Source organism: Alligator sinensis, unplaced genomic scaffold (genome assembly GCF_000455745.1).
Source record: "Alligator sinensis unplaced genomic scaffold, ASM45574v1 scaffold787_1, whole genome shotgun sequence".
NCBI lineage: Eukaryota > Metazoa > Chordata > Crocodylia > Alligatoridae > Alligator > Alligator sinensis.
The window spans coordinates 923,899-946,271 of NW_005841911.1; the positions used below are offsets into that span (position 1 = coordinate 923,899).

General features: G+C 40.4%; 1 protein-coding gene across 2 annotated transcripts in view; it reads right to left on the reverse strand.

Annotated features, from left to right (window-relative positions):
- The window catches only part of LOC102369367 (maltase-glucoamylase, intestinal), a 162,435-nt gene that overhangs the window by 137,317 nt on the left and 2,745 nt on the right, over window positions 1-22,373 (reverse strand). Inside the window, exons 2-4 of one of the 2 annotated variants that reach the window (XM_025198043.1) lie at window positions 13,872-13,969; window positions 11,102-11,231; window positions 8,206-8,282 (exon numbers count right to left, since the gene is read on the reverse strand). In XM_025198043.1, the coding sequence (XP_025053828.1) occupies window positions 8,206-8,282; window positions 11,102-11,231 (207 nt within the window). In that variant the 5' untranslated portion in view covers window positions 13,872-13,969. Of the gene's footprint in view, window positions 1-8,205; window positions 8,283-11,101; window positions 11,232-13,871; window positions 14,030-22,373 lie in introns of those variants that run through there. The other variant, XM_025198042.1, reaches the window with a different exon arrangement.

Below are 22,373 nucleotides of genomic sequence, written 5' to 3' on the forward strand. Positions count from 1 at the left end.
CCTAGCATAACCAATAGCCTGGCAGTTCTAGCATGCACATGTACAATGCTAGATGTGGAGTACGTCCTCTCAAGAAGGATAAACCTGAACTTAGGTCTCCCATATCCTGAGCAACTATTACAACTACCTGACATACTATTCCTGGTAAAAGTATGCCAGAAATCTGAAGTGGTGGGAGGTGTGAATCCAAAATGCAGGGAAGCATTTCTTGCTGGCTACCATAAGTGGATCCTCATTTAGCATGCTGTCCTATGCTTCCCATGTACTAGGGGGGGGGGTGGTAAATGTGCCTAATTCTGTGCTGTGGCTGGTAGCATGGCACTAGAAAGTAAAGTGCTGCAATGCAAAACACTGCAATATTCTGGCTCTTTCTGGTCCGGAGACGCTAAATGGTCCATCTGTCCTAAGGAATGCTAGAGCTAGAAACAGTGTTGGCAAAAGGAAATTTCATCTCAAAACAGAAAAAAAAATTGTGAAACCAGTTTTCCATTTTCCAACCAGCTCCTACAAATACCCTTAGAAGACTTTGTAGCAGTCACTGTAAAAGCTTGGCAATGTTCTAATAGATAAAGTTGATTCCACGTAAGAGAGCTGCAAGCCATAATTGTGTCATTACATGAAACATCATGCTTGAAAGAGAAATAATTTTATCTGCAGATGCAAAAAGCATACAGACTGAAGTTGTGAGATCTTTTATGCCTAACAGAGCAAGGAGTACAGAGGTCTCTTATGTCAGAGGGAATAATGGAAACTTCATCTAATGTAAATACAAGGACAGACTATTCACAACCTACGTACTATATCAGTAAGCATGAGAGATACCAGAACCCAATAATTAAGTGAGAGGACAAAAGGTCAAAGCTTAATCCTAGGTAATCACAGGTAAAAAGAATGTGTTTATAAAGGTTAATACCATGAGAGAGATACTGAACATTGAACTCAATTAGCTTCACTTAGAAGAAACTGCTTATCAGTTTTCATACACTTTCAACTATAACATGTCATGTTACAGCACAAGTAGATAAATGTACACACATGAAAAATAATGGTTTTTAAGTGTTTTCCTCTTAAGGGAGGTCAATGCAATGTGATGTGTAAAACTGAATGTTGGCTCGGACTGGCCTCAACCATTCATATTGTTACTGTTTTGGAGCTCTTGTGCAACTAAACTTCACCATAGTCTTCTGCAGCACTTAAATGACTACACATATCTATATCTCTCTTCATATTCCACAATCCTGCCTGTAAAAGTTGCCAATTTTGCTTCCAGTAGGCCACCGTGGTGCAGGTAATACAATGTGTGTTGGGAGAGAAGGGGTTCTACTGCGGCTCACTTACTATGTGATTGTCAGCATACCAATTTCTTCTGCCTCAGTTTCTTCATCTGTGAATCATTTTGAAATCCAAACCATAAAAAGAGCTTCCAAGAAACTAAATATTACTGACAAACATTTCACATATGGTAACTAAATTTTAAGATGAAAGTAGAGTGTTAAAATACTAGGCTCTGTTTTTCAAAAGGTACTTGGCGTTCTCTGATTCCTATTAACTATGTGGCATTTAAATGGACTTAAGAGCAGGAAAACAAACCTGATTGCAAGTGTATGGAGAAAGTTCTTTTGATGAGAGTGACAGGGTTCAGAGGGCTAGACTCTGGGTTGTATCTGACTTTATGAAGCGCAGCTCACAAAGACAGGAACTAAAGGTTGCCTTTTTACTCCCAATTCTGCAGCCATCAAACCAGCTACCCAGCTTTGTGTATAAAACAGAAGTGCCCCAAACAGCACAAAGCTTAACATGGGAAAAAATGGGTAAGTGAAAACATGTTTTTTGTATCAGTCTCAACATCTTGGCATGATGGGAATGACACTGGAGCCATCATGATTACATTATAATGAAAATTGTCTACTAGCTGTATTGTTGGAGCTTTTGCATAGATGAGAATGTAGACCTGCAACTCTCTAGTTTGGAGAAGGTATGAATAGGCTAGACAATGCTATAGCTGTGAATGGTACAGAGAAGGTTAATCCAGGATCTTATTTATCCTCTCACAATACAAGACTGAACCAACGGTTAAAGACAGGGAAATGTAAGATACAAAAAATTAATAAAAATAATCCTTTTACATAAAGCATATAATTAACCTGTGCAATTCATCCTCCCAAGATATTACTAAGGCTAAGAGATTAGTAAAATAAGATATGTTTGTGGGTGTGTAAATCATTTCTCATCTTTGCTCCTACAGTCCTCTTCCCTTGGATACACATTTATATGGGTAACTTGAGCAATCGTAGTGTAATCCGAAGGAACATCTAGGGGAACCCTCATGCATCAGGGCAAAAAGCAAGAGTCAGAAGTCTGTTCTCTGGTTAGGCTTTTCTGTAATTAGCTAATAACATGTCTGTCTATTTTATCTTCAGAGGCCAAGGAGATTCACAACCCCTTCACTGAAAGGACTGAATCCAAGAAGAGAGGAAAGAAGGAGATGGGGTAATCGCTCCACTTCTGTCACTCTGGCCGCTAGCTCACACGTATTGCTTGCACACACACACACACACACACACACACACACTGTGCAATCTGTGAGGATCTGAAGTTGGCCGAGGGATGTGTGGTCCCACTCCAGGACTTGTAAGAATTGGATAGGAAAAAAGTTTCCCTCCCCCAAAAAGGAAGCTCTTTGATATCTTTCAAATGTATCTTCTTGCTTTAAGTCAAAACTAAGACTTTCAGAAATAGAGACATATATCCAACAACAGTCCCTTGTCTAAGGGGCTTGCCTGAGGTGTAAGAGAAACAGATACAAGTCCCTGCTCTAAAACAGACGGAACAGGGTCTTTGATGTGGGTTTCCCTCTTGTAAGTGAGCTAACCACTAAGCTTGCCTTTCCAACTGGGATGCCACATCCAGCCCATGAGGAGATAGTGCATGAACTCATACCAAGCCATCACTCCCCCTATTTCTCTTGTTGCTATGTAGGCTGAGGTCTCTAGGACAGGGCAGCATGAGAGGTGGCCCAGAAAACAGTTGGGGTGATGGCAGCATCACGCAGAGGAGAGAGGAAAGTGGATAGGGAGGAAGGAGGGGATCATGTGGCAGTGGCTGAGGAAAGGGGGGCTTGTGCTACCTGCACAGTGGGGAGGCTTCCTGCATTGGCAGTCCCAGGAAGCCTGTGCAGCATGTGGCCATTGTGGCATGTAGCCCGTGCACTGTGACCAGTGAGGCCTGCAACCCCACTCTGCTCTGAATTTGGACAGCCCAGTATTAAGCTATTTACTATTCTAAGCTGAATCTCTTTCTCTCTGGATGCCCATAAATTTTACCCTCAAACTAAGACACTTTACTTAATTAAAACAAAACCTTTAATTTCAATTTCAACACATTTATTTTTTACAACAAAGATGTTTTGTAACCAGTGCTAGACCACTTTTACTGCATCTTGCATTATTCTTCAGGAGAACCATGCCTGGTAGCTGAACTATATCATAGTACTTCATTTCCTGAACTGCTTTAACATATGATCTAATTTGAACTTACTCTCTTGGTTTTCAAACTCTCCAGAAACTTAATTCACCTTATAATAATTAGTGACCTCCTATTCACCCCATTCTCCAGCTATGATTTTATTTACTTATTTGTTTATCTGGAAGCACTGTCTCAGCTGCACCCTGTTTGCAACTCTGAACCTCTAAAAATGCCTTTCCTCCCTACCTAAAACCTCACTTCCTGTAAAGCTAGGCAACTGCTGATTGGTAAAAAATGGTAAATCAATTTAACAAAATAATTCAAAATCTCAGCATCTCTCTACAATATTTGAGAAGCATCCACATTTTGGTTTGCTTATTGCTTTTCAAAGTAGCTTTCATTTTTATTTTTATCAAAATGTTTGTCTTTTATCAAAATTATCATATAAGATTTTTAGTTCATAAAAATCACATTTTCTTACTAAAGACTAGGTAATGAAAACTCCGAACAAGTAGCCTGAAAATGAGTTTGATAAAAAAAATTAATGGACTACAGAAAGCTTCAACAATATTTGCTTTTTAGTCCAATCTCCCCCCAAAAGGATATTTTTCAAACAAAACTACTGATCAATATTGCTTGTTTGGAAGACAATTCTGTTTCACAAGAATTTTCAAGGTTTGAAATCTGTTTCCTGTTCTACTCCAGAATGAAAGAAAATCTTTCAAACAGACATTAAACAATTACATTTTGTCAAAATATCCAATATCTGCTAAACAAAACCTCAGTTTTTGAGCTACCAAAATGATAAGGAGGGTGTATCCAGGCCATTGGCCTGAGATCTGGAAGACCTTGGTTCAAGTTCCTTTTTCAGAGAAAAAAAATCCATCCCAGATGACTGAATAAAGCACAGCAAGAACTGGAGCCTGGATCTTCTCACATCCTGGGACAGTGCCCTAAACACCAGACTACTGAGTGTGAGAAATCACTCTTCGCTGCCCCCTCTTTATAAAAATGCATTGAAATTGACATCCAATGGGAAAAAAGTGCTGTCAAAACCACTTTGTCTAGTTGCACTGGCCATACTACACTTTAAGTCACTATAGAAAAATGTTGGATACCTCACAGTGGATGAAATTCTAACCTTTACCACTATATTGACTGCTTCAGGGAAGAATGAGCAATGAAATAATGAACAACACATGCCAGGATAACAACCTCTCCTCTTAGAGATATAGGGCCATAGAATCCCTAAGATCTAACCACCAAATAGTAATAAAACCACAGGACGAAGGAGAAGCTATAGTTATCCTTAACCATGAAGACTACACAGAAGAAGCCAACAGACAACTCTCTGGCACCATCTATTACAAAAACTACAGGAATATTCTACTCCCCTTTTCCACTTGAAACTCAAAACTACCATCAAATCATTTCCATCAGAACTACAAGAAAAACTACAGAACTTGATCCCATCACTACCCAACCCCAGGACTTTTTACATACTCCCTAAAATCCACAAACAAGGTAATGCTAGCAGACCAAGATATCCAACCATGGAGCCCTCACTGAGGAAATATCAGGTTTCATTGAATCAATCCTAAAACCGCTTTCCACGCAAAAAGCAAGTTTTGTACAAGACACAACAGATTTTCTACAGAAAGTTAAAAACCATACACCACACTTCTAGCCACCATGGACATTACCAGTTTATATATCAACATCCCACACCAGGATGGCATCCAAGCCTGCCTTACATATATATCTACAAGAGCAAGATTACAACTCAAAGTACAGACCCAAAGATATTACCGAACTTATACACTTCATCCTCACACACAGCAACTTCACTTTCAATAACCAACACTTCCTCCAGACCATGGGCACAGCTATGGGTACCATAATGGTCCCACAGTATGCCAACCTTTTTATGAGCCACCTGGAAGAAGATTTCTTCAAGAATTACACCATCAAACCCTTGCTATACTTAAGATAGATCAATGATATCTACATCATTTCCACCGAAAACCTGCAATCTATTATTACATTCCACTAGAAATTCAACAACCATCACCCTCCATCAGACTCTCTCTCAAACACTCCAGCACCAACATCTCCTTTTTAGACGTGACGGTCACTATCCAGAATAGGAAAATACAGACCACCATATACAAGAAACCCACGGACCAACATACATATCTGTACAGAACCAGAAATCACCCTAAATACACTGAGAAAGCTGTAATATACAGCCAAACCCTCCGATACCACTGAATTTGCACTGAGAACACCCGTAATTGTTACCTCGCAAATATCAAACTGGCTTTCACTAACAAGGACACTCCTCCAGAGTGAGATCTCCAGGAAGATCACACTTTTGAAAGAGCAACCTGGATACCACGTGAAGAATTGCTGCAGTACAGAAGAACCCCCCACCCATGAATTGCACACTGCTGGTTATGACATATCACCCCTCCCTGGAACCTGTATAGGAAGTTATTAAGCAAATGCAACCCATACTAGAAAAAGAGCCAATTCTTAAAGAGATCTTTCCAGAACCACCCATCCTAGCCTTTAAACAAGCACCAAACCTCACCAACCTCGTCATCAGAAGCAAACTTCCTGTGGCCCAAAACACACCAAATGGATCCAGACCTTGCCAGGACAAGAAATGTAAAACCTGATAACACATCTCCACCACCCCCACAATTACTACACCTCACACCTCCATCAACATTCCTGGATCTTATATCAACATCCCCAGAAACGTAATATATCTCATCCAGTGCACCAAATGCCTTGATGGAAATTACGTAGGAGAAACCAAACAACAACTGCACACCGTAATGAACACCCACCAAAAATCTATGGAAGACAAAAATATCCAATTACCTGTGGGGGCACATTTCTCACAAAAAATCTACGCTCTCTCCAATGTCTCAGTTCTAATCCTCAAAGGGAATATACAAAACACCTTTCGTAGGTGAGCCTATGAACTTCACTTCATAAATCTACTGGTTACAAAAGATCATGGACTAAATATAGACATTGGATTTATGTCACATTATAACTTGCCTAACATCTGACTCCCCAGGTAACCTGCACATTTTCTACTAGCTATATTTTTTCCCCTTCCTTCCCCACCTCCTCTCACCCACTGACTACAGCTACATTCATTCCCCTCCCCCGCACCTGTCTCTCACCCATTGACTGCCTCAATTTACATTTTCACTGACTAACTTTCTTGCATCCGTGATGGCCCCTGGCTGCTTTACTATCCCATCCAGAAAGAGCCCAAACCAGCTGCAAATGCTTCCTCAGCCTGACAAAGGGTATTTGTACCTGAAAGCTTGCAAAGAAGAATTTTTCCAACTATTTGAGTTGATCTAATAAAAGATATTGGATTTACCTTGTCTGCCTATAGAAAAATGAATGGATCCTAAAACTGCTGCATCTTTCCAGAACATCATTATCCCAATCTTAAAATTAACATTTGGTCTTATTTTTCACATTTTTCCAGATAGCCAACCCATATTTTTTTTCTGATCACAAAAGGCTGCTAATATTAAACTAAGCTTACTACATTAGGGTAAACAAAGTACTGTGTGCATTCATCTTTTACTCTATGAAGAGAACACTGCTTTAAGTGGGAAGATTGGATTAGGTAATAATTAAAGATTTAAGTGACCTGCACTTTAACATTAAAGGGACTTGTGCTCCTATATTGTGCCCAAGCTGTTGAAGGAGATCAGAATCCAGCTTTTTCCCCAGTGAATAAGCAGGGAAGCCCACTATACATTTAACTGGTGATAACATATATTTACCTGCAGAATATTATTGAATCATATTATTGAATCATAACACAACTTGTGGAATGACAGCATTAGGCACTGTGAATTTTGGAATTCTCTCATCAAGCCGAGAGACTGAGGACACATGTAATCATTTTTTTGTCTAAATGACAGAACTTAACCATCACATAGAATAACTATGTGGCTAGTTTTGGCTTTTATTTAAAAAAACAAACAAACAAACAATCAAAAATGATGTACCACTCACCAGCTTTAATCAGAAGAGAATATACAATATAAATAAAAATAAACATTTTGATCTGAAGGGGAAAGGTAGAAAAAACTATAAAGACATTTCCCATTAGTGAACCAACAGATTTTAACCAGAAAACTCATCTCTAAAATTTATTCTCAATCAAAAAAGTAATGAATGACTGATATTACAATAGAGACAGAGAGAAACAGATTGGGTTTAACATTTGATGTGGGAGAGCTGGCAAAGCAAGTTATGGTTAAAGATTTGATGAAATTAGATGAGATTAAGAGCCCATCAAATTTTAGATACAATTCATTCTAAATTTTGATAGGTGAAAGTTAAGTAACAACATAGCAATTGTTTCAGTACAGTGCGACTGTTTTTAGTATGTTATGAGTGGGATTTTCTAAAATAATGACTGTTGGCCTAAATTTGCTCCCACTGAAATCAATAGAAAAATTCCCATCAATTTCAATAGGAAATGTTAAATCAGCTGAAGGAAGTGTTTAAAATTCCCACTTGGGAGCTCACTGATTGCTGCACTTGTAAAAAATTACAAAGCTGAGTTTTCCTAATGTACGTAAGTTGATTTTTTGGAGTTCTAATTTGAAATTTCATTCAATTTTTATTCAATTATTCAACAATAATAATTCATTATTTTTAAATTAACTTCACTTTATATATGCTTTTTCAGACCTTTGTTGCTGCTTGATTGTCTCCAATGCAGTTGATTCTTTCTCCTATGTCTGTCACTGGGCATTCTGGAGAAAAGTCTATTAAAAAAATACATGAAAGGATTATTGCCAACCAGTATCATAATGAGGAATGGGCGACCACAACATCAGCCCCAGGTACCCACTAAGAGAGGGCACAAGATGGCAGCTGCTACCACTACTGCAACCAACCTGTTCCTGCAACCACCCCTACCACTTCAGGCATAGACTCTGGTAGTTATGCCTCCTACCAATGGCTCTGAATTATAGAAATGCATTACATTTTTAAATAATTAAAAAGTTTGAAGGTCTGATTCTCCACTACCTTGATGTTTGTGCAGTCATTTATCAAGAAAGAAAAAAAGGGGTTTTAGCATTCTAATCTAGTATCTGATACATGTCTTCTTCAGGTATACAAACTAGAGCACAGGAAAGCAAACAGTTGTTTCTTATTATTCATCAAGATATTTGACTTGTTTTTTAGTTACAGCTAAAAATGAAGATATACAATGGGAAAATGTTTCACAGAAATCCTTTAACAGTATTCCCAAAATAAAAAAGTAGAAGAATTATTGCTCTGCTTTCTACTGCTGTATTGTTATACCTACTCCTTTCCCTGCATATGCTTTCTACCACAAGGTCCAGACTTTGGGTATTAAGAAGGCTCAAAGTTTTTTTATTTAGATTTGTGGGTGTCTAGTCACCAGCATTCTTAGGAAATCCAAGATCTTCAACTGGCAGGTGGCACTGAAGAGGTGTTAGAACCAGAACAGAAAAGCTTACAAATGTTATCCTAATATGAACTGCATGTGTGAGTTTATTAGATTATACAGGAGATATATTCACTTTATGTTAGCACTTTTTATATTCTGTATGAACACTTGGGCCACTGAAACATATTATGCTTAAGACATGATTAAATGGTTAATGGTGAGAGTGGTGGGAAAGAAGGGCTTCCTCAAAAACATAAACCTCCCTCCCTCTCACTAGTTAATCACATCTTAAGTTGTTACCACATTTTAATGTAGTTCATGGCTGCATTAAAGCAAAGAATAAGCCACAAAGTTATTACACAAAAATGTGTAATAACATCGTGGCTGGTTCCTATCGATGCTTTTAATCGACTGTGTGGCCAAACTGTGGCTCCCAGCCATAGGGTGTGCTCCTGTGGCTGGGTGGCCCCCCTAGCCGGCAATTATTAGGTCTCCAACTGGTGGCCCCCAGCCATAGGGTGTGCTCCTGTGGCTGGTAGCCCCCATCAGCTGATAGTTATGAGTCTCGGGGGCACATGGTACACCCCTGTTCCTAAGAACCTGGATCAGCTGACAGCTCTCAGCTGTAGGAGTGCATGGTGAGCCCACGTGGCTGGGAGCCCCATCAGCCATGGGAGCTTGCTACTTGCCAGTGCAGGCAACAATGTACTGGCAATAGTGCATTATGGGATCTGATTCTGGATTAAGCCCCAACCAGATGGGATCTGATTCTGAATTAAGCCCCATCAGCTAATGGGGCTCCCAACCATGGGAGCTTGCTACTTGCCAGTGCAGGCAACAGTGTACAGGCAACCCTGCATGATGGAATCTGATTCTGGATCCCACAGTCACACCTCCTCCCATGCACATGTGACATGTCAGGAAGTGCAATCGTGAGGATCCCATGTCAGATTTCATCCTGTCTTCACCTGCACATATCAGGGCCTGGCACTTATACACCCAAATTATAGTAGTTTATTATTTATTGGTACATTTGAAAACAGCTTTACCACCTTTATAATTATGACTGCTTTCCCACACTTTACAGAATCTTGACAATCAATTTGGACTTCGTTACAAATTACAGTTTCCAAGTCATTTTAAATGGCAAAATTAACTAATTAAAAGTATAAGACAATGGCACATACACCAAAGGACCAGACTATATTTAAAGATGAAATTATATTAATGATTCATCAGTATGGCTGTGAAATGAAAACAAGTATTTGAAGTTCATTCATTCTTATACACCAGTGGTTACAAACATACAGCCTGCGGGCTGAATCCTGGCCATGGAGCTGTTTTACCCAGCCCGTGGAGCTCCAGGTGTGCCAGAAAATTTGGGGACAGAGCCTGTCATAGAATCTGGGCATGCCAAGCCCCACAGGTCATAGCCATTACTGGCAGGAGGACGAGTACAGGCTGTGGCAGTAAGCTACTCACACTACTGCCACTTTGCCCACTGACATTTACTCTGCAGCCACTTGCACTGCCTCTGCCACAGCTGCCTCCATTACTGGGCCTGCCACTGCCAGATTGGGATTCTGTCCCTTAGGAGTCAGCCGTCCAGATCTGGTCCAGGTTGGGGTGGAGGGACAAGTTTGAGTCTGATACCCCTGCTGTACACTATACATGCAGGGGAAATATGGGCAGACACAATGGCAGTGGTGGGAGAGCAGGGATTCTCCAGAAACATAAACCTCGCTCTTTCGACTGCTCACCAAAGGCTTTGTTCAAAAAGTGAAATTCACACTTCCTGGCGCTGGAGGAAAACACAGTGTTGGGTCCAAGGCTTTTTTGCATCTGCCTTTAAAGGCAAGGAGAGTGCAATTATGGTCCGTTGACAATATCAGGGCCCCATTATACCAAATTTTGAACAAATGCACAGGGAAATGAAATCCCTGCCTCAGAGAACTTATAGTCCATTCATTAAAAAAAATAAACAAACCACCATTTGTGAAAGGATCCATATAAATTCACAGCCGCGTGCTTGAACTTTGCCTAAAAGAGTCCGATTCAAAGCCCATTGAAATCAGTGGAAATACTCTTTTATGAGCTCCTATGGAGCTATTCCTGCTTGACATTTGGTTTCTGCAGTTTTATACATAAATAATTGTTAATTGTTACCTTCTTGACCTTCTTTGACTCCAGACTGCCTTGTTGCTAGAAGTCCAATCAGAACGCAGGCTATAATCACTACCAAACAGAACAGGACTATCAGCGAGATTTCAAGGTGACTGAACTTTTTTCTCCCCATCTTCAGAAAGCAAAAACCAGAAAAAGAGAGAAAGAAAGAGAGAAAGAAAAACATCAGGAATCTGCTTGTTAAATATCTAGCAAATATTTGTTTTAAAAATATATCTTTTGACCAAGGGAGTTAAACTAAAACCATTCCTTGAAAATAAAATATAATATTACCATGTTCAGATTCATTCAAATCAAGCTGGAAGTAAACAAAAATGTTCATTTTCAGTCAAGTTTGAGATTTATATTTTTTTTAATGAAAAATATTGAAACTGAAAAAAAAATCAATTTCCTCAACTAAACTAAAATTCCACGTTTTATTTCTTCTACAAATAAATAAATAAATAATTGTGTTTTATTTATTTCTTTTTTAAAAATCCACTATATTCCTTGAAATTGTGCTGGTAAAGTGTCCATTTATATTAAAGGCAGACAAGTTTCTTTGGGTAAATCCGATGTGTTTTATTAGACCAACTGAAATAGTTGGAAAAATTCTTCTTAGCAAGTTTTGGGCAGAAACACACTTCATCAGGCTAAGGAAGCATCTGCAAACATAAATTTTCCTGGATTTATATTAAAGGCATATGTTGTTGAATAATATTTCACAAACCTTGGTTTGAATGAGCTCTATAATAGGCGTGCGCGAAACGGCTAGCATTCGCTTTGGATTCAGATTCAGCCAATTTGGGGGAGAGTGATTTGATTTGGTGATCATTTGTGAATTGCCCCCCATGCAGTGTGGGGCAGTGGGGGGCACCAGGGATCACCCCCCGCCCCCTGCCTGGAAGCACCCGGTGAGCCCGGGTTTTTTTTTAAAGCACCGGGAGCTGGGGAGGGTGGGGCAGACATGGGGGGGCTGGGGGAGTGGGAGGTCCCCTCCCCCCCCATCCCCGGCCATTTACCAGCTCCAAGTCCAGCTACAGCTCCCTGCTGCAGCCACCAGGGACTGTCCAAATCATCAAAGCTCTCCAAATCTTTTCCTACCTTTTAATTGGTCCCCTGATTCGATTTGGATTAGGACATTCAGCCACCGAATTGGGCCAAATCTCCTCCAAATTGAATCTGCACCTGAAGCTTGGCACAGCCCTGCTCTATAAATATTATTGTCCATGTGCAGTGGAAGTAATAATGCCATGGATCAGATGCAATTGTAATGGTGGTATAAGTTACATAGTAATAAATGTAAGAGTATAATAAATACAAGAGTAAAAGTATATTAGTAAACTAGGAGTATAAGCTGGGGGTAGTAATGACTGCTATGAATAGAACATTGAGAAGTTAAGGAAGTGAATCTGTTGCAGCTACAGCGGGGTGGAATGTGCAAGTGGGGTTAAAGGCTGAGTTTCTGCAGCAAGTTCATACTTCCCCTTTTGTGACTGCATTTCTGCATTCAAATATTGCTTTTTTCTCAGTATCTATACCAGGAGAGGAAGGCATGCCCTGTTCACACATGTGTATGGAATATTTAAAATGATTACTTCTATTATTAGCATTACTATTTTGGTATGTATGCTTGATCTTTTAGCATGTGATTTACAAGGAGAAATATACCAGCTGTTCATCTGTGACAAGATCCCAAGAGAGACAGAACACTTAGTGAAGTTAGGAACTGTGCCATCATTGACAAACACTTACTGTTGAAGTGTTTGGGCTGCAGAGCCAACTGTTCAATCTTGTGTGAAAAACAACACAGTACCATTTATGTTTAACTTTACAGCAGCAACAAAACTAATTAAAACTAATCTCCAGAATCCAGATCAATACACCAGCACGGGTGACTGTATTTTTCATTTGGTTAAAAGATATTTACCTGATTAAATAGGCTGACCCATGGAAAAAAAAAAAAACACTTTTTTCTACTTAGTTAAAAAAAGAATAAATATAGTTTTGCTAGTGCAAACAGTATCATATTACTCATTATGCTGAAACTTCAGAACACTTGCTTGCTGCACTAGTCATTAATACTGAGGGGAAAGAAGGAAGATTAACCAAAGCACACTTCAGTAGTGATTCACTTCCCCATATACTCTGAATAATCTCTCTCCTTCCTTTACTTCCATTGATTAAACAACTCACCACCACAGGGACAAACAGGTAGCTTATTAACTTATGGAGAGAGAGCAGTCTCTAAGAAAGAGTAAAACTATGATACGATTCAAAGTATAGTTTTCAGTAAGTTGAATCATCAAGCAAAAAATACGTTTATAAATTGTACAGTACTGTTCATGTTTTATGCATTTTATAAGGCTCCCCAGATACATTTCAAATTAAAATCAGCGGTAGTTTTCCTGGTGAGTATTGTATCTAAAGCCTGTATTATTATATTGAAAAATATACATTGAATATATTGTTCAATTCTATAAAGATGAAATTATAAACTGGCTGTTCCTCTCAGTTAACATTTTGAAATTACATTGATTAGGAACATTACAAAGTTACAGCCAGAATTTTCAAATCCACAGTTAAAGGTTTTCTTATCAAACAAAATGAATCAGGATTTGCAGCCCCTTGTTTCTCATAGACCAAATCTGAATACTGAGAAGTTAAAAACAAGGATTTCAAGTACAAATCTTATTGTGTGATGTACCTGTAATAGTTACTGAGGCTCAAATCTCTAGAAATTTGAAGAGAGATTTGAAAAGAGAGTACCTACCTCAAAATCTCTGTTTCCTCTTCCAAATTTTACTTTCAATATGTGTTTTTGCAGGGAAGGTTCAGCTTGAAATTTCCAGCTTCATCCTAAGCACCTACCTATCAGAGGAAGGTATATAGATAATCACAGGAAGACAAACTGCTTTTTGCTGAAAATGGCTGCTATAGTTATTGTAGCCAGGGAATGGCTAGTTAATTAGTAATATTTTTTGCTGAGATATTATTTACCCCACAATGCCCAAGTGCCAACAACCACCTGGCAATATGTTTTTTCTAGGTTACATTCTACTAAACAACTAACAACATTTTCATGGGACCTTGATTTTCCTTATGAGTCATTTCTGCTTTAACTATAATATAAACCTTTTAAAAGTCCTTAGTGGGAAATAAGTTAGACATCACACAGTATGCATGACCAATTAGAATGGAAGTTTACTCTGTGGGAAAGGCACTGAGAGGTTTGTACAGGATACACCTGCTTTTCTTACTGACAAGATATGTGACCCCATTTCCTATTACAAAGACCCTTCATTTGAAATCAAGGAAGATAAATAGTGGAACTTCTGTTCTGAAATCATCCGTAAATTTAATTTGGTTGCCTGAACATCCCACCTCCCAGTGAGACCAACTGAAAACTGAAACCAAAGAGGAATGGGATGTTTCTCTTTTCATGAATCAGCACGTAAAGGAAATCATACCTGTACTGCATATAGTACTCCAGATGGCATCCATCTCAATCCAAAAATTTCACTGATTACAAGGACTCACTGCTTTTTAAATGCAACCTATCTTTAACCTATTTGGTGGTTTTGCCTCCTCTATTTTAATGATATAGAATTATCCATTTGTATGTAAGATCCAGAAATTATGATCAATATCAGTAGAGATCCTTCTTTAAAGTTAGAGAGAGGTAGCTAGCTGTGTTGGTCTGAAGTCAGGCAGAAGGCCAGACAGACTGCACCTAAACATTTAGTCCTTTAGAGAGACTAATTCCAAAGGAATTATTCATTTGGGTGCCACCCTGCCTTGCCTTTTTTAAAGTTGTTATGCTTGGATCATAACATTTCATGAGGATTGCATTAACACGAAATGGCTTTGTATTTCCAGGATCTATTTGAAGTTCATAAAACTTAAGATAAATGTGACCCTATAAGATACTTTGTGCATCTACACAAGACACTGAAAGCACAGTAGACTAATTCTACTGTGCATTAGTGTATCATGTCAAAAACCATGCTAATGCATTAATTCTCAGTAGAATTAGTCTACTGTACATTAGCATCACCTAGAAATGTGCACTGGTGCTCCTACCCAGTAGCACCAATTACAACGCATTAAGTTTATACCTGTTATTACAGGTACTGAATTTAGTGCACTGTAATAATGGCGTATTAATTCACATGTAGATGTGCCCACTGTAGACTGGCCCAATCCAGTAAAGCACACAAACAAATGTTTATTCTAAGCATCAGCTGTTTTACTGAAATCCATCTGGACATATGCTTAAAGTACTTTCCTGAACTGGAGCACAGTATCAGAATTTTTTCATTGCAACTTTCAGGATTAAACTGTTGAAGTATGTATGGATCTTACATTTGGATGGGCCTAACCAAGAGCCAGTCTAAATGGTTAGGTCAATCTTAATGGCCAATGTTAGGTCTTCTTGTTACTTAAAAATTTACTGAAACCATGCTTTTTGTTAGCGGGATTGTTTATTGTTAAGGGTACTGGGGAGATAGATTTCATATAGGCTTATTATGGAATGTTGAACTATAAAGTTTCAGATTGCTTATATCCTGCACACACACACACACAGGTGACACTTACATAGTCCAAATTAAGGTGTTGTAGATAGGGGTGATCAGTCCCTATCCACTGACAGAGCAGGGTGTCTGACTTGGTATGCACAGGCACAGGCTCCAATGGTGAGGCAAGTCCCCCCTTCTATCTTCTTCCTTGCCCTTTTTATACAGTTCATGTTGTTGAGCAAGGTTTTTGGAGTTTTTTCCATAAAGCATGCACTGTCTGGTTGTCACGTAGACCAGTTCCCCTTATCTAGCCAGTTTACGCTGGTCTCTTGCTGGTTCTTCTTCAAAGAAGTTATGCAGACAGCTGGCCCCCAAACAACCTTATCTTTCTGGCTGAAACTGCAACTTCTTTCTTCTTAACTTTTGTTATCTCTTCATGCCACCTGCTTCTTCTTTTTGTTAGTCAGGCATACCACACATGTGCAAACATTCTACATTGAGTTAAGTTATAAGTTTTCTTAACCCTACAATCTAATGGCCCAAGGTTAGGTCAACGTTAGACCCAAGATTAGGTCAACTTAAATGGTCCAGTGTGCAAGTGTGTACAGGGATGAAATCTCCCTAAAAATGGTGCATCTATCTAAAGTTGGTTCAACTCAGAGACGAACAAACTTTAGATCCTCAGTTGGCCTGATCTAAAATGGGTTAACTCACCTAGCAGGCATTCAAAACACAGCTGCAAGGCTGGGTATCACAGCATGGGGTCCCCACACATGGCTGTGATGACCCTAGGGCTCTATGACCATGCTTGTTCCACCCTGCAGGCACCTTCTAATCTCACCTGCCATATCTTGTTGGTTGAAATAATAAATTGGGAGGCTGCCCAAGAGTTTGTGGTCATGGTCCTACTGAACCCCACTAGATCCTGCTGATCTTAAATTCATTGCCAGGTCTCACTCAAAGTCAGTGCCTTGCAGGACATCAAAAGCCATATGGGCTAGATGCATGGCTCCAAAACTGCCCCTTTACCACACCCCATGCCTCGCAGGTGGTATTCAAAAGTTGTCCCTCTGAAGCCTTAATCTAGCTCAGCCTCCTGTTGTCACTGGGCCCTCTGCAGCCCTGTCACTGTGCCCCAATGAGGCCTCCTCCTCCCCAATAGCCTCAACTCGGTCCACAGGTTCAAACAACTAACAACGTAAATACAAGCCCCTGGGCTGTAACATAACAACAACAATAACATTGGAGGTCACACTCTGCCCCTTTAAGGAGGCAAGATTCTTCTTCAGCAATGCGTACCTCCTAACTCTCAATACTTTAGTAGCTCCTAGATCCCATTAGTTTTACCAGCAGCATAATAGGCAACCAAGCACCTCTGAGTAGCATTTCTGCAAGAGCTTCTTCCCCCTAGCTGCCGACAGATAACTAACTTCCTGCCACCCCCAGCCCTAGGGCTTATATCTGCCCAGGGCCCTGTTTCCTTCCAGTCAGCTGACTGGGTGCAGGTGCCAGTTAATACCCTGATTAGCTTACTGCCAAGGCCACCTGAAGCTGTGGAGCCTTGCCCATCTCTCAAGGCCCCCTAATGAAGCTGCCTCTGCTGTTGAAGGAGCAGGCACACCTTAGTGCCCTGCAACACTAGGAAAACCCAATTCCTGACTGGGGTTATGGCTGTAGTGTTTTAATCCCTACAACTACCCTCCCCAGATTGGGCAGCCTCCTCGTTGATCCACCAGCCCTGCCCCCTCTCCCTCTTACCTACCAGCTCCCTGATTCCGTTTGCCCTATGACTTACCTCCGGCAGCTGGGGTGAGTGCTTGCATACAGCAAGCCCAAACTATTGTTTAGGCAGCTCAAAGCAAGCTGCCTAAACTGAGTTGAGTTGTCTGAGTCCTTGTTTTCACCCTTACTAAACATTTTCTGTGCAATTTGAGGATACAAACTGCAAAAATAAAAGACTGAAAGTCCTCTGGCTAAACCATCAGTATCCCCAAAGCATATTTTGATTAGTTTATCAGCACCTAGGATTTCAGCTAGACATATATAGCTGAGCTGCAGAAAAGGGAAATGGAAAAAACTCCATACACTGAATGAGACTGTAAAGAAAACTGAGACATCTATTAAAGCGAGAGACAGTGCAAAATGGACTCTACTATGATATAATTTAGTTTCTAGGAATTAAGAGATGATCCTTTCTTAACACTAATGAATGGAATTGTCAGACCCAAATGAGACTACCTAGACTATGCAATTAGGTCATATATAAAATGTATCATTCAATATGTTTTAAATAATATAAGTTAAACATCAGAGCTTAACGTCTTTCAAAATGTGCTAGCAAGCCATAATCACAAAACAGGTTACACTACACAAAGATGTGAAAATAATTGTTTTGTCAGTTAAACTGAGAAACTGAAAAAAAAAATTGGCTTATTCCTTTCACAGCTACAGAATACTTCTGTCAACCATATTGTTTTGGTATCCAGGATTTACATTAATTACTCTCAGTCCTTTCAGTTCATGCAATAAGAATCCTTCTGCTTACTGGCTAGGGTAGGAATGCAATGACTAAATGATACATAATAAAATATACTTCAAATATTACTTAAAAAGCGAATACAATGGACTTTGAATATTCCGCAGGGCATGTACAGACTTTCCCAATGTTTGTAGTAACAAAATCTACACTGTGATCTTGGCTTAGCTGATAGAGAGTAAACACTGTAGTCATGGTTCATATTTCAAAAAGGAACAGGATTAGCCACTTTCTCTTGTCAATCCAAAAGAGCCCCATGTCACAGACCCTGTCCCAGGACAGAGACAAGGGAGAAAGGCTCAGCTTATGTTTGTGACAAATCTTTAGCCAAAGAAAAAGCTAGTTCCTACTCACTTTTTACACAACTCAGTGCTTCAGTTATTCTGTATATATAATACTTTTGAAAAGTTCTCTAAATTCCTTACATAAAATACACTAGGTAAATGCAAAATAGTTCTGGTTAAATTAATTTTGCTCTTGTATGAATGCATAGAAAATATTTTTCTGAGGATTTGAATAAAACACTTGTATATTATGTATCTGAGGAACTTCTCCTAAATACATTTTATACTAATACTCATTTGAAAACAAGAATATCATCCCTACTCTTCTATTAAGAAAAGCACACAGTGGAATAAACTTTATTTCGACAACATTTTTTACATACAAGGATATAGTTATGGACTAGTGATATTAGTGAATTTTATGGAACTCTACAACCCTTTTATTCAATCATAGTTTGAATACAGTATTAAATGTAGGACCTTGCAAAACCCAATAGCCCAAATTCAGTTCTCTCTTACATCAATGTAAGCCTAGTTAAAAGACTTCTCAGTAAAAGGAAAAATTGGTAAAAATCACATTAACAGGAAGGGTTCTATGCCAGGATCTCCATCCTAGCCTTATTGCAAAAGTTTTAGTAAAGTGCTTATGGCTTCCCACACTAAAAAAAAAAAGGAAAAAAGAAAGAGAAGACAATATTCAGATGGAGAGTTAGATAATGGATTGGGGATCCAAGACCCTAGAAAGAGTTTGGTCTACTTCTAGGCATTTTTATAGATGATATTTGAAAGGAAGAATATGTAATGGACTGGGAAATGCCTATCTCATTTCTTTTGACTACCTCGTACAGCTTAGTTTCCCCACTTAGTTTGGTTTGGTGCCTTACTGAACTGAAGGGTTTAAATCAGTCTGGAGTCAAGGGTTCAGTTAAGGAAGAAATGAAGCAAGGATCACGAGATAAGACCAGCATCAGGTACACACTTTTGAAAGGGCTTAGAATACAATGGAACCACTCTTGAGAACTGCAACCACCATGAATCAGCCAAGTTAAAAGGGTTTATTCAGGCAGAAGTACTGTAAGTGTACATTGACACTTTATAAACTACTGAATTCAGAGACCCATAAGCTTTAGTAAACAATGGCTGATTTCATCAGGTGCTACGAAAAAAATGTAGGGAGCAGGCATTCAGGTACAAACAGTGTTTTAAATATAAAGAACAGGGAAGAGAGAAGGAGAGAGGACAGTGTTAAGGCAAAAGTGCAGGTATCTCAAAAAGCAAAAGAAAGCAGTAACCGCATAGGAACATATGGGTCATAAAAACTAATCCAGGTAATGGGATAAGAATCTGTAGTCTCTGTTCCTAGTATGCCTAACACAATCCAATCTACTTATGATTTCTTGTTCCACAATTTCCTGTTGATATTGGTTTTAAAACTGTTGTTCTTTAAGAACAGCTACTCTGAAATTAGCAATGGATATCCATTGAGGCTAAAGTATTCTGCTTCAAGTTTCCCTTTATTTCTGGACTAGATGCCAGATCTGTGTCCATTCATTTACAAAGGGAACTCCCCCTCTTTTCAAGGTAATCAGATGATACCACTGATAGAGAAGCAGATGAAGCTCAGGTGTTATAATCCATGTTGTTTGGTCCAGTGCTGATGTGGTCTGTAATGATGGGGGTATAGCTGGCATTTGGGTCATTGCAAACCTTGGTAAGGACAAGAGACAGGTAGTCTGTTGTGTCTAAGGTGGGGGGGAGGCTGTCCGTAACTGAGGACAAGTTTTTCCTCTATGGCTACCTTGAGATGTCACAAGACAGTGGATTGGGGAGAGAGAAAATAAATAGGTCTGAGCATACCTGATCAAGTTTTTTGTGTAGATTGATTTCAGTCCATTTCATTATCTTAGTGTGGTGCCATCTATGAGCAGAGAAGTAGTTAGCTGTCCCCCCTCCCTCACCTTTTTTATTTTAATCTCTCTCTCGTTCTTATACTCTGCTTTCTGTACATTCTTTCATAGCATTTGATAAAGTGAACTTGGGCTCTCTTTCTATATATATTTATTTAGTCTATAAGGATGCATCTCTACCCTGCCTGCTGACTGTCTTCAGACTAACACAGCTAATTATCTCTACCTTGAGATGGTCATCATTTTTCCAGAAGGGGCTAGAGGTCATTAATTGTATGTCCAAGGTGTTAAAGTTGGGGGCTGTAGGTGACAACAACCTGGGATCCGGTTGTCACCAACCATAGGGAACCTATGTCACAAAATCAGTATTGTAGCAGGTCAGAACACAGTCCGAGTCTAGCTCTGTTGATCTGGTGGCTACAGTTTTAAGATTGTACTGTAAGTGTAGGAATCTGTGCTCCAGATCCATAAGATGTGCATCTCAGAGCTTTGTTACACATAGCACTTTGTTGCACATACACAAGTTTCTCAGATGATGATTGGTATTAGTATTATCTTGAGTTTAGAATAATTATATTCCAGTTGTGGTGGTGGGGAAACAGGGCCACTGCACATGGCACTTAATGGGCACATAATGAGGACCAATCCTATGCTCAAAGATGAAGTGAATTTGCTCAATAACTGTTAATTGTTCCTCCCACTGTGCTTCATTCCAGCAGCCAGCCCTACCCTGAAAGATGCACCCTGCACACAAGGGTTGGAAAAGCCAGAGGGTTCTGGAGCACAGAGTGGGGTGGGGGGGGAGAGAGACCACCCAGCCCTCTGGGAACCCTGAACAGAGTCCAGAGAGCCTCCAAACACCTGGCAACCCCTCCACTCCGAACACCTGCCAAATCCTGCCTCAATCCAGGTCTTCCTCTCACTCTAAGGAGAATCCTAGGAAAATCCTGGGCACTGATTCCTGGAAGGTATGTTGGTCTGGGTACTCTACCTCTCTGTAGTGGAATATGAGCAGCAATGCAGTTCCTAAAAATGAGGGTTCTACTTAGAGTCCTTAGCATTGTATATGTGGACACTTCTATCCAGGCACATTGGTGAACCGGCTCCCAATCAGTGACATTCTCAGAATGGCTCAAGTATTATGTCTGTCTGCACCCATTGACAAAGTGAGCTGTTGCTTATGAAAGTTTATGCTTCAGTCAGTTTATAAGGTGCAACTCTGCCCTGCTTTCTACATATTACATAAGTACACACATATACCTACATGCATACAGATCTAATGACTGCTTGATGGATTAACAACATAAGAAGTGCCAATACTTGCTCAGACCAATGGTCCATCTAGCCCAATATCCTGTCTCTGACAGTGGCAGCAATGGATGCTTTAGAGGTATAACATATAAACAGGCAATATCTAAAGCAGGCTTGTTCAACATATGGCCCGCTGGCTGCCATGTGGCCTGCCAAGCCATTTTATCTGACCTGCGGCAGCGGTGGCAACAGCGCAGAGCTGTTGTGGAGCGTAGGGCAGCGGCAGTGGCACGGAGTGCGGAGCTGCCACTGCAGAGTGTGGAGCCGCGGTGGTGACGGCAGAAGCAGCGGGGAGGTCACGGTGAGTTGGTCAGGGCCAACCCTCGGGCCCCAGCTGGCAGCGAGGGGAGGGGAGCTGCTTACCCCCACAGGGTCCGGGGGAGCAGCCCCACGCAGGAGGCCAAGCATCAGCTGCTGGCACTGCCGGCTCATGCCTGCCTCCTCGCCTGCCCGCTTCAAGCCAGCCCCACTGCTCTGCCCTGCCCTGCCCCACAGCAAGGCAACGCCTGCTCCCCTGGCCAGTCTCCCCCCGGGCGCTGCAGCTCTATGGGCCTGGCTGCCCGCGCACGAGGCCCCAATGGGGGCGCGTCTCATGTGCTGCTGGGCATGGGAGGAACCCAGCCGGGTCTGCACCAGCCAGCAGAAGTGGTGGCAGAGCTGTGTGCCACTCGGGACGAGACGAGCCCGGCCAGAGTGGCAGGGGGGGGGGGGGGGCGT